This window comes from Labrus mixtus, chromosome 5, assembly GCF_963584025.1.
Source record: "Labrus mixtus chromosome 5, fLabMix1.1, whole genome shotgun sequence".
NCBI lineage: Eukaryota > Metazoa > Chordata > Actinopteri > Labriformes > Labridae > Labrus > Labrus mixtus.
This window is the reverse complement of record NC_083616.1, coordinates 10749164-10762340: the sequence shown is the minus strand read 5'-3', so window position 1 is coordinate 10762340 and position 13177 is coordinate 10749164. Positions and strand designations below refer to the sequence as shown.

The 13177-nt window shown below is 39.1% G+C and overlaps 1 protein-coding gene across 1 annotated transcript; it reads left to right on the top strand.

Moving 5' to 3' along the window:
* The first annotated feature begins 1978 nt into the window (after positions 1-1978).
* On the top strand, positions 1979-12736 carry tmc1 (transmembrane channel-like 1). Its single transcript, XM_061037757.1, has 20 exons — positions 1979-2174; positions 3534-3557; positions 3989-4511; positions 4643-4831; positions 4927-5017; positions 5115-5196; positions 5370-5476; positions 5575-5673; positions 5804-5946; positions 6025-6169; positions 6270-6464; positions 7169-7348; positions 7428-7580; positions 9172-9300; positions 9469-9536; positions 9725-9964; positions 10041-10166; positions 10309-10387; positions 10908-11049; positions 12069-12736. The coding sequence occupies exons 1-20, from the start codon at positions 2138-2140 to the stop codon at positions 12290-12292; spliced, it is 2976 nt and encodes a 991-aa protein (XP_060893740.1). The 5' UTR covers positions 1979-2137; the 3' UTR covers positions 12293-12736.
* The last annotated feature ends 441 nt before the right edge of the window (positions 12737-13177 follow it).

The following is a 13177-nucleotide window of genomic DNA, read 5'->3' as shown; positions in this document are numbered from 1 at the left end:
AACATCACAGCAGTAGGCTACCGCAGCGTTTTAGAGTCAGATGTATCTTACAGTGTGTTTTGATGACTCTCTGCTCATGTGACCTTGTTGACCTCCCTCACCTCTCCGCTCAGAGTTCCGCTCAAAGCTGCAGCTAACTTTAGCAAGAGGAACCTGATTCTGCTATAGGCCTACGCTCCCTGCCCCCATATCTCGCATGAGTCGATGAACATCCACACAAACATGTTAACATGCTGTCTGTGATGCTCGGGGCTTTCTCCACACGTGAACTAACGCCCACAAACATACATGCAGGAGAACACAAGGCAGTTGAAGATAGAAAAAAAAAAACCATCTTTCGGGAGGCATAGATGTCTCTTCCTATACTTTCCAGTGCAGAGCAACATCGCCCTCTGTAGGTGAAAAGAATTTGAACTCACCTCTGCCCCCAAAGTATCCTCTTGCCATGGTTATTATCAGTGTACCTCTCAAAGTAGTGAGATATTTAGCCCCCCTGTCTTTGAACTTTGACACATTCTGACAGTAGACTTGAGGTCTTCAGACGCTTTGGAAAAATTGACATATTTAATCTTAAATTTCCTTTCTTTTTCTTCGTTATTTGATTTGATGTGAAGCACTTTTGTGACTTTGTCCATGAAAGGTGCTCCCCTGTTTCTATTCCATTTTCTCAAGTTTTGTACCTCTGTACATTTTTAAAAAGACCTTTCATTGTACATCATGCTCATACGTGCTCTCTTTGAAGTATTAACTTCCTAGAATTTTATCGACATAAAAAAGCTGATATCTAAGTTTGTTCTGTACACTTTTAATTTCTTACAAATACATTTATTAAATTGTATTACATATTATATCACATATTGTCTCCTGTCAAACAAAGTGATACAATTATTATTGTAATTATATTTTTTTAAAGATTTATTTTTGTGCTTTTTGTGCCTTTAATGAAGAGATAGGACAGTGGATAGAGTCTGAAATCTGGGAGAGAGAGTAGGGAATGACATGCGGGAAAGGAGCCACATGCTGTATTCGAACCCGGGCTGCCCGCTTGGAAGACTATAGCCTCCATATATGGGGGGCGCACACTAACCACTGCGCCACCAGCGCATTATAATTGTAATTTTATGAATTTATTTTTACCAGTGCCAAAACAGACCAAGTGAGAAGTACATTGCATACCTAACCCTTATACGTATACCTATCTTAACACAACAAAACAAATAAATGTAATAGTTTGCTATGTGGGGATACTTTTTTTGCTCCTAGTGAGTGTCCTTAATGTGATGGTAATTTCCACCACAAATTTATGCATCCACGAATTCATTAAGATGACTCAGATGGTTAGAAATATTCCAGCAACTCACCCAGACACGCAAGACTGAAACAAAATCTGTGACCCACTTTAGCAGCCAGGATCCAAACCCCTTTGTGAAATGTCAGACTTGGCCTTCAGTTTAACTTAGAGAAAAACACAGCAATAACAAAAATAGTTCATTTAAAGACAGGAATAAAGAAAGATGAAGAAGTGTGTTAAGAGAAACCTTTAGAAGTCACTGATATGTCCGTCTATACAAAATCTATAATCTGTGTTTAAACTGATAAAACAGAATACAAATGAATAAGTAATATCAAACATACATTCAGATACATGAAGTGTGCAGGATTTTTAATGTCGACGATGAACACACACACACACACACACACACACACACACACACACACACACACACACACACACACACACACACACACACACACACACACACACACACATGCACCTGCATAAAGGCAGTCATAACTGTTTTGAATAATTGATCACTAGTGAAATTGTGTGGCTCTAGGGTTTCCATGGTGTCATTGTCCCTGTTTCGGGTCGATCGGTTGCGAGGAAAATGTGAACTTCTCATGCGGGCTACTCATCATTTAAATGCCCTTCAATAAAAACACACACACATGCACACACAAACACACACATACACACACACGCCTAGTTCCCATGGCAGTGTGGATAACCTGTGTCCTTCCCTATGAGGATGCAGAAGAGGGGAGACTTTCTGAAACTCTGCAACTTTATTTACGCGCAGTCTACTGAAAGCTGGGGAGAATTTATTTTAGGAGGACGCAGGATCACGAGAAGGAGATGTCTCGGAGCAGTCTCATCACCTCTGAGAACGACAGTAAGAATATTTTCATGGCTAAATTGCTCTGTAAATTTTAACATTTGATGACTCTATTTTTGTTGTTTTTTTGTTTCTGTTGTCTATTTTGTTCTGTAAATTCAATTACAATTAGTTATATATATTAGGAGAATTATTGTTAGTCATATGAAGAAAGGTCCCTTAAGTCTTTGTGTTTCTGGTGTGTCATGATAAAGTTGGCAGCAGATTCAAATTTTTACAGACACATAATTTTTTTTTATTAAACATAGCCTTAAATTCAGTAAAATTAAGGACCAGAAAAGTAAAAAGTGCACCAATTAATTAATTAATTTCTGGTTTGAATCATCCATTAAAAGACCACCAACAAACTACCCTAAACAAACACATTTATCCACCTTAACTTTGCATCCTCATCACTTAGTAGCATATTTGGGATCTGGCCTCTGGCCTCTGGCTGTCTGTGTCCTTGTGAGCTCAGCCTTATCCCTTCATTAGGCCTTTGTTTGTCCCCTTTGTGCCCCTCTGCTGCACATGACCGTAATGACCCATGTGCTGGCCACTCCGGTTACATTAAGGACACACATCAAAGGGCGGACTACATAAATATCGGTTCAATTTGTCAGTGGTCCCCTTTGTTTCACTCTTTACTGCAGAACAATAGTGCCAGGTACACAAAGAGGTAGGCCTGGGCTCTATCAGTGAAAGGGGTCAGTGTTTTATTGAAGCTATAAAAGAAATGGACTGGATTTATAAAGCCGAGGTCATCAGAGGAGAAGGGTATCTGTTATGTTATAGACAAACAACACTTTAATCCCACACGATAAACATAGAAAAAACATAATCAATAACCTTACCATTTCTAATTCAAACAACATCACACAGTGAGCTGGGCTTCAGTAAAATGAAATGTGACTGGTGAGGAGAGACAGAGACTGAGACTTATCTTTGTCATGAAAATGAAAACAATGCAAACCGTCAAGAAAATAGATTTCCACATCCGTCACTCCCTCAGAGATACTTCAGTGAGAGAGAGATATCAAATCCAACTCTACTCTTTTTTGATTTGATTGCCTGCAATCATGCTGACAGGATTTAAAACATTGTCAAACAATGTCTCATAATCCCCAATCGTTAGCGCGACAATGTATCAGATATTAAATTGAAGGATTTATAAATGTTGATCTGATGAACAGGGGGAGTCATTTGAACTTGGTGTAAAAAAAAAAAAAAAAAAAAAAATGGCAAGATTTAACAATCTGAAATAAAAAGTGTTCGTAGATATAAAACAGATGAAAATGTTCAGTTTGATAACCTTTTTTAACATTTGTATTTTTTAAACTTTGGCCATTTTACAGATACATTGTTTCTCTCCCACAGTTGACATAGGACTGGAATTAACAGGTAAGTATCTACCTAATACATGAATCACTACAGGTTCTTTTGTTCAGGTTATGTGATGTGGAAGAATTTAAAACTTAAATATCAGAATCACAGACTGTTGAACTCTTAAATATATTTTGTGTGTGTTCCTAGGGTATGTAGGGGTAGTCAACAATACACATATATCCCTTTAGCTCCCCCAGTTCCATTTCCTATAACCAGTATAAAACCTACAAGCCATTTCCCCTTTTTTCATGAAATGCTTTCCTACATTCTAATTAGATCTTGATATAAAAATATCTGTTATATCGGTTGAGAAATATAATATGGTTTGCATACTCAGAAATAATAACTCAACTCAGAGAAACAAAGCTGGACCACTAATGCAACGATTTGAATGGTGTTCATGTGTATTGCAGCATCAAAATAATAGAACATGCTAAACCTTACAGGGGACGAGGATGATGTTTCCACTTTGCAAGAGGGACAGGAGAGAAAAAGACACAGAGGAAGAAGAAAGGCTGGTGAAAGAGAGAAGAAGAAGAGACCACGTGGAAGGAGCAGAGAAGCATCTGCAGCAGGAGAGGCCAAAGAGGAGGAATCACAGGCCCAGCCTCAAAAGGGAGAGAGGGGCAGGAGAAGGAGAGAAAGGACTGAAGCAGAAGAAGCAGAAGGTAACCAGAGGGGTGAGGAGAAGCATAATAAAATAAAAAGTGGTAAGGCAGAAAAAACGAGGAAGAATGTAAGAAATGAGAAAACACGAAAAAAGGATCAGGAGGAGGAGGAGGAGGAGGAGGAAGAAGCTGGTGGCAGAAATTCCAAGAGAAAAAAGAGACGTGCAAGCGCCAAAGAAGAAGAGAAGGAAGAGGTTGAAAGTAAACATAAAGTTAAGGAGCTGACACAAGAAGTAAAGGAGAAGAAGAAGAAGAAGAAGAAGAAGAAGAAGAAGAAGAAACACAAGAAAGTCGAAACAAGGTGAAGTTTCATCCTAAAAATCTCTCCTGCTGGCGTAATCTGTGTAGTCTTCTCATTCTGTCAGATCTTCTGTGGGTCTTTGCTGCTATCGTTTCATGCACAAACACATTAAACACTGCACTATTCCTCAGTTCAGAGCAGGACACAAGCGAGGAAGAAGACAAAGATGAAGCGGACAACGAGGAGATAGAGGTGAGGCCAGAGTCTCTGACACCGGAGGAGCTGGAGAAACTGAAGGAGGCGGTGGACGAGAGGAAGAAACTGATCCAGGGACTGAGGGGGAAACCGTGGCCCATGAAGAAGAAACTTGTGACTTTACGGTAAATCTATATTGATATGCACTCGCGAGGATAATCTGCAGTACATCAAGAGACCGTTGTTTCAATTCATATCAATTCATTGTCTTTCTCTATAGGGAGTCTCAGGAGTTTGTGGAGAAATATGAAGGAGCTTTGGGAAAAGGAAAAGGAAGGAAACTCTATGCTTACAAGGTCATGATGAACAAGGTTAGGAATCACAATCTGATTTAACATCTGTATTAAACAATAATAAATTCTGGATCTATTATATGATGCAGTTTATTTGATCGAATTTCTTTTGCAGAAATGGATGAAGTTCCAACGAGACTTTGAGAACTTCAAAACTGCCTGCATACCGTGGGAGATGAAAATCAAGGAGATTGAAAGTAAATGTTGACATTTACTGTTCAGAGATATTTTGCACATTGTCTTAAATATCCTTGACTTCATTTTTAGGAGATAAGAATTATGTCGCTCTTACTGTACGTCTAGCTCCAGCTGGTCTGATCTCTCATAGTTATTGCAGGTGGACCATTTCTTCTTTTGCTTCTGCCTGCAGGTCACTTTGGCTCCTCGGTTGCGTCTTATTTCCTCTTCCTGAGGTGGATGTATGGCATCAACATGATCTTGTTTGGTCTGACCTTTGGCCTTGTTATGGTGCCAGAGGTACAGTACATGGCTTTTATTCACCAGAAACAAGTCATAACTTCTTTGTATTGTATCTGTATGTAATTACCTTCTCTGCCCCCCCTGCTTGCTAACAGGCACTGATGGGCCGGCCGTATGGCAGCATCCCACGAAAGACTGTCCCCAGGGCAGAAGAGGCCAGTGCCATGGACTTTGCTGTCTTATGGGACTTTGGAGTCAGTTCATTTAATCACACTCACCTCAGGCTCTTTAACTATCATTCTGTTGTGTTATTGTGATATATTCAAAATATTTTGAAAACTTCCTTGTTGAAGATCACCTAAACTGGTGTTTCTGTATGAACAGGGTTATGCTCAGTATTCAGTCCTTTTCTATGGTTACTATAACAACCAGCGTGCTATTGGCTGGCTCAAGTTCCGTATGCCTCTATCGTACTTCCTGGTTGGTGTGGGAACAGTGGCCTACAGCTACATGGTGGTCATAAGAACGTATGTTGATTATGACTACATACAATGAATGTATCTCTCTCTTTCAGTTATATACTGAATCTGTATTTCTGTTTAAAGGATGGCCCGTAATGCTAACGACTCGGGGGTTGGTGACGATAACAGCTTTAATTTCAGCTGGAAAATGTTCACAAGTTGGGACTACCTGATAGGAAACCCTGAAACTGCAGATAATAAGTTTGCCTCCATTACCACAAGTTTCAAGGTCTGTCAATCGACTGTTTGTGAACCAGTGTAGCATTTGATCCTATTACCAGGATATCACATGTACCTTTATCATGTATATTCTGCATATACCTCTACAGGAAGCAATCTTAGAGGAGCAAGAGAGCAGAAAGGACGACAACATCCACCTGACTCGTTTTCTTCGTGTACTGGCAAACTTCCTGGTCTTGTGCTGTTTAGCAGGAAGTGGATACCTCATCTACTTTGTTGTCCGGCGCTCCCAGAAGTTTGCCCTTGATGGACTGGATACTCACAGCTGGTGGGAGAGGAATGAGGTAGCAAAGAGGAAGTGTATGAATCAGTTTAGTAGTGGGCAAGACTTACAGAAGAAGTTCACAATAGAGTGGCGTGGCCAATGGATGATTGACTTTAACATTGTCATTAGAGGGAACTTTGAGTTGTTTTGGTTCCCTACTGTGTTGGCGTCTTAGGACGGCAAAGTGGAATATTGTCAATGTCCATAGATAGAGGAGAACTCATGGCTTACCTGGTCGAAGCACATGCCCCATGTATACAAAATGAGTCCACACCTCAAAACCCCCCAAAATTAACAATCAGAATTGAAAAAGCAATTGTATAGCTACACCATAGTTTTTCCTCCTAGTTTCTGTCACTAGAGCTGTTTTAATTCCATATACAATTATTTTATATTATTGAGGATCAGCCCCTCTCCTTATCTTTGTGGATTACTTTGTGGAAGACCGGTGCAACACAAAATCAAAAACAAATGTTTTGTACATTCTGAGTGTTTGTGTTAACTCTACTCTAGTCACTTTTCAGTAGAAAACATTATACTCATCAAGATATACCCTCAAGAATGATGTACATGCACACTTTCCGTCACCATACAAAGAAACAGACACGATTTGACAGTCAGTCCAACTTTGACAAAGAGCTATCCTCATAGAACATTTCATGCAGGTCTTCAGTCATCTCACATGTCATTGGAGCTTACATCCGTGCATTGTATGTTCCTCAGGTTAACATGGTGATGTCATTACTGGGGATGTTCTGCCCCATGTTGTTTGACGTCATCAGCACCCTAGAAAACTACCACCCTCGGGTGGCCCTGCAGTGGCAGCTGGGTCGCATCTTTGCTCTCTTCTTAGGGAATCTTTACACCTTCATCATCGCACTCATGGATGAGATCAACCTCAAAGTGAGAGCCAGAGCATGCAGATGAGTGAGATACTTTTGAGTTTACCTGATGCCTAATTTGTGGTGTGTATTCTTTGCAGAGGGAGGAGGAAAAGATAGTGAAATTTAATATAACCATGTGGGAAGCCAGTCTTTACAATGGTACAGTGTCAGAAAATAGTACAGCGTTGCCCATCACTATCCAGCCTGCTGATGTTCCCAGAGGGCCGTGCTGGGAGACCATGGTGGGACAGGTTAGTGTGCATGGATGTGTTTTGTGTGTATTACTATTGTGTATAGGATGATATAACATAACGCACAGACATTATGAAATATAATTATGGGTGAATAGAAACAGAATATTTTATTGAACTATGCAGGATATTGGATTATGTTTTGATTAATTGAATAAAGTTTATTAGTTCAGAAGTCCCTCTAAACTCCAGGAGGTTGCTTAGAGTATCTTAGTTTTTAGAGAGAGCCACAGATGGATCAGAGGGTGAAGGGTTTAGTTGTTCATATCATATATTGAAACTGATTGAGATCGCTAATAAACTTTTATGAGTGAAATGAAATATCATGCTAGTGACCAATCTGGATCATTGATTTTAATTCATTGCAAATAGCAGCAAGGAAGAGTAAGATCAGATTGACAAAAACATTTTTGATGAATTGAAGACCAAACATGCAGAACTGCCAAGGGCACTACTGTTGTCATGGCAAAAGTCCACTACTGTCTTATCTGAACAAGGAGCTGACTCAGTTAGATAGAGACAGATTTTTCTGATGTGTGAAGTATTAGAGAAAAGCGACAAGACTGAGTGACAGATGTAACATGAAAGTTGTTTGGTCTTTAGTCACTATCTATGTCTTTGTCTCTTTTTCAAGCAGGGTTTTTGTTGGGTGTCAGGCAGAGCTGCACCACATACAAACATTCTGATGCATGCAGGTAGTGGCTGGGATCAACTCGAGGCTCAGATAAATTGTGCCCAAGGTTTTTACACCATTAGTTTGAGAAAAAACTGCGTCTGTGCTGAGAGAATCTGGTTGTCTTGCATGAAGAACATGAATAGGGGTATCATCAGCATAGCATTGTTTGAGAAGCCACAGTAGCAGGGAATCAGAACAAAGGAGATTATAGAGAAGAGAATGGAAACAATCATGGGTCCTTGTTTTACACCGGTGATAAAAGACTCCTGGACATGAATGGTCATCCTCTGTGAGGATCGACTTAAGCAAGAGTCCCGCTGTTACAGAGATGTCTACTTCAGATACGGCAGGGTGGACAGGAGGATTTGATTGTTAACCATGTATGGACTATACATTCTTCTGCTGACCTCAGGTTTTCATCAGAAACAGCAGTGCAGTGTCTAATTTTACAGACTGGATTGGATCAAGTAGCCTAGATTATTTTGAAGAGACTGCTTTGGGCTGTCTGAAAAAATAGTATTTATCATGTGCATCATCAAAGATATTGTGATTGCAATGGCTTAAAGAGGTTAGAGTAGATGCACTGTGGGTGGTTCAGGTGCTCTCGCCGATGGCCTTTATCTTTTTCATTAAAGCGTAACTTAGAAAAACTTAGCTGATAAAGAAGGCAAAGGGAACAGAGAACTTTTAAATTGTCTTTTATTAAAGCAGTTTATATAACACAACCCATTTTCCTCCCGTGATAATCTTACCACTAAATCTTTCTCAATGAACACAAACATGGCAGAGACAGCCTATTAATGACTAACATGGACATGCATGTTAAAAATGTGTTGACTTAGGGATAAAATGTTAAGTAAGAAAGTGTGAATTCTGCAAGGTGATGATTATAAATGATTACTTTATGCTTTGCAGGAGTTTGTCAGACTGATCATATCTGATACCATGACAACCTACATCACGCTGTTGATTGGGGATTTCCTGAGAGCCGTGCTTGTTCGTTTCCTAAACTACTGCTGGTGTTGGGACCTTGAGGCCGGATTTGTGAGTCATCTGTTCCTACTGATTACATTTACCGTTCTGCTGAAATTTCAAGTGCGAAAATTATGTTTTTATTGCATATTAGAATTCTGCATCTTTCTCTAGAGTGGAATTTAAATGTTGGTTCTGAAAAAAGGAGTCACAGCAGAGTAATTTTTGTCTTTTATGAAGCCATCTTACTCTGAGTTTGATGTCAGTGGTAATGTTCTGGGCCTAATCTTCAATCAAGGAATGATATGGTAGGAAAAAATACTTTGTTTTTCAATATATAAGTTGAAAAACACATGTTAAGCATGCTGTAAATGTATAAGTTTTCATTAACCATCTTCTGTAGCTTATATGTTTGATGGGAAACCATGTATAATGATGAAAAGCACCTGTATTGTGTGTTCCCTCAACAGACTTTTTGTTTAATATTTTCCTGCAGGATGGGAGCTTTCTACGCCCCCTGCCTGCCTGCCCTGAACGTCCTCCGCCTCCATGTGTCCATGTACCTACAGTGCTGGGCTGTCATGTGCTGTAATGTGCCGCAGGAAAGAGTCTTCAAGGCCTCTGGCTCCAACAACTTCTACATGGCCATGCTCCTGGTCATCCTCTTCCTGTCCACTCTGCCTGCCATCTACACCATCGTCACCATCCCCCCATCCTTTGACTGTGGACCTTTCAGGTAACAATGCCTGTTCAAAAGTATTATTATTTACATTCAGATAACTTGAGTGGGATCATTCTTCTCTTGTCCGTAGTGGGAAAAAGCGTATGTTTGATGTGATCCAAGAGACCCTTGAGTCGGACTTCCCTGCGTGGTTTAGCAAAGTGTTCAGCTATGCCTCTAACCCTGGACTGGTGCTACCTTTTATGTTGCTGATGGTGTAAGTAACATTGAGCGTCACACTGCAACAATATGCACTTTATGCACAACTCAGGATATTTTGCATTAAAAAAAACAATTTCCTTTTAGTGGAAAAAATAAAAGGGTCTATGAAGAAATTACTTTGTTCTTGTATTTTTCAGATTGGCCATTTATTACTTGCAATCCACATCCAAAAGCTACAAAGAAGCTAATGTGGAACTGAAGAAAAAACTACAAACGGTAACTCAAAATCAGATTGCAGTTTTTCCTATTCTCCTGAGCCCATTAACAACCACTTTAACTGCTTTGGGGGGAAAAATAATGACTCATTTTCACATATATAACACTCAGAGTCAAGTACTCTCAAAATTGAGGAGGTTTCAAATATGTGTCCTCCATATTTGAATACCTTTAAGCTGCTTTGAAACTCACCAACATTGTATAGTTTCACCATTCCAGTGCCTGTCTGTAGCTACAGTATAGTTGTATTTGTATCATGATTCCAGCAGAGAGCAGCAGAGTAACATCTCATATTCATCCAAAAGCAGTGGGTAGGTGATGAACAGGTCATCTGTGTTGTTGGTTAAAAGCAGACGATAAATAAAAGGAAATGTGGCAATGATGTGCATCCCAATATGCCTACACTTCTAAAATTAAAATGTATTTGTTAATTTCTCAGCTTGGAAATTGTGCTCTATGTGCATGAAACGGTTTTCTACAGTCAGTTCTATATTTTTCTTCCGTGTATACTTGTGTATAGCAAAATGAGGAGAACAAGAAGAAGAACAAACGAGCAGCATTGAAAGCACAGATGGATCTAGAGGAGGCCAAAAAAGCCACATCGCACGGTGATGGTCCAGAGCATCAAAAGAACAACAATGCCTCACTAAAAGACCAGGAAGGTGAGACTTCTTAAAGTCAACATTAAATTAGATATAAAGAATGATGTTAGACAAACATCATCTTTATACTAATTTAAAAGATAAGATTAGATTTAAAATATTTATTTACTTAAATTATTTTGTCTTAGTTGTGAGTTACAAAGAACAATTGTCATTTTTGTGAACATATGATGCTTAACCACAAAGTAATTGCTCCAGTAGACTTTCACAGATTAAATACCTTAAGCTTTATTTATTTTATCTAATGTGTCTCTAACTAGCTTATTTTATGCTTTAAGTCTTTTAAGTTCTTTTTTTTTTGGCTCATGCCAACAATGAATCAATTATCTATCTAGTCTAGCATTAGCTGTCCAACTTTTCCCAACGCTTCTGCTAACAAAAACATCCATTTAACGAACCGATATAAGAGGCAAAGAGCTCTCAGGCCGGTTCAGTCCACAGCAGAACATATTCTTGTGTTGGTATGAAATAGACACTTGTGGAAATTCAATAACTCTTGTGTTAGTGTTTGCATTTTTGCCATTTCTCCTCTACTCTGCTAATCCACTGCACTCAGCCTAAAGAAGCCCCAATCGTCAACAGAGCTGTCAGTCATGGCCTTTTATAGATTAACTTAACTAATAAAAAAAAAAACCCTGCCCAAAATAAAAAAATTGACTTGAAAATCTGTTAACGTGGTTTTTGAGCCATTCTGAAGCCAGTCAGTAGGGGGAGCTCTAACATTGAACAATCAATGTTCAAATCCTTTACACATAAAAAATTCTGCACATATCCCCTAACCTATGCCCCTGACAGACAAATTGCTTCCTATTAAATGGCAATACATGGATTTGGGGGCGGAGCGTCTGAGGAAGCACCAAAGTGAGGGGTATACTTGCCTGGCTGTTGGGTTGAACTATCTACAAACTTTCTTGAATATGACATTCCAAACTTGAATACAGTGATGCTACAAAAATATCTATGCTAAATAGTTTTGCCCTATCGACATCAATGATTAATAATCAGGTTTTCTCCTCTAGCAGACTGGGAAGAAAACCAGGGAAATGGTCCGAGACTGTATCATGGTAGGAATGAACGAAACCCTTCTGCTCTCCGAATTCGAGAATGTCATCTCCCAGCCACCAGTGCTCCTGTGCCCAGGTCACATCACCATGGCAGCCATGGCGCTCCTGGGTACCTGCCCGGTCTCCCTCTGCAAAGTGAACCCAGGATGTGCCGGGTGTCGAGCATGCAGAGACACTGAGGGAGTGAAAAACAAAATATGCAGACATCACTTAAAATCAAGCACTTTATTGAGAAGGATGTTCACTGTGAACTCAGAGGATTGACAAGGCTGATTTGATTGCAGTTAGTCCACATTGTATCCAAAATCAAGTGTAATTATAAAATTGTGTTTCCATGTAAGAAGAAGAACTCTGAATGTTTTCAATGGTAGTTGTTAAATCTGCTTATTAAATACAACTTGAAATAGCAAAATATTGCTGTCTTTAAAAGTGAACATTTCAGTTCTTATGCCTCAGTGTCTTTTGAATCTGTAAATTAAATTTGAAGCCTAAAGTGGAAAATATTTTTCCATATTGATTAAGCTAACACTTCTTATTCAGAGCAGAAAACAAACAAATACAATATTTGTTATCAATGGTGACAGAGTTCTACATCTTCTGCTTGACCTTATTTTTAACACCAGAGCAGCTAATTAGTCCAACTAAATTATTAAAGGGACATTTTTAAAACAGCTGATTTCAACTTAGTGGTGTTTTATCAAAACTGTATTTCTTTATTCATGATGAATGTACATTTAATTTGTTTTTAAAAATGACGTGACATGCTTTGTAACTGTTATAATCCTTAGTTGATCCCTTACTTCTTTTAGTTCAGCCACATTCAAAACTAAAATAACCACATTGACATATACAGTATTCTGTAGGCCTTTTACTCTGAATCACAGAGCAGTTGTCCTTAGACCTATGACACGGCCAAAGTATAAAACATTTATTTGACATGGAGGCCATTTAACATCGCCAGGTTTAAACAGATCTGTGTCCTGACTTGCAAACCCAACTTAACCCTTCTTTTTCAACAGTAAAACATCTATGACACACTGAGTGACCTCTGAGCTTTGAAAATA

What these genes read in the sequence shown, in the direction of transcription:
- tmc1 (XM_061037757.1), top strand. Translation starts at nt 2,138, where the DNA reads ATGTCTCGGAGCAGTCTCATCACCTCTGAGAACGACA. An exon ending in CTGTCTTATGGGACTTTGGA is followed by an intron (nt 5,674 to 5,803) that starts GTCAGTTCATTT and finishes CTGTATGAACAG; the next exon opens with GGTTATGCTCAGTATTCAGT. An exon ending in GGGACCTTGAGGCCGGATTT is followed by an intron (nt 9,301 to 9,468) that starts GTGAGTCATCTG and finishes TCTTTTATGAAG; the next exon opens with CCATCTTACTCTGAGTTTGA.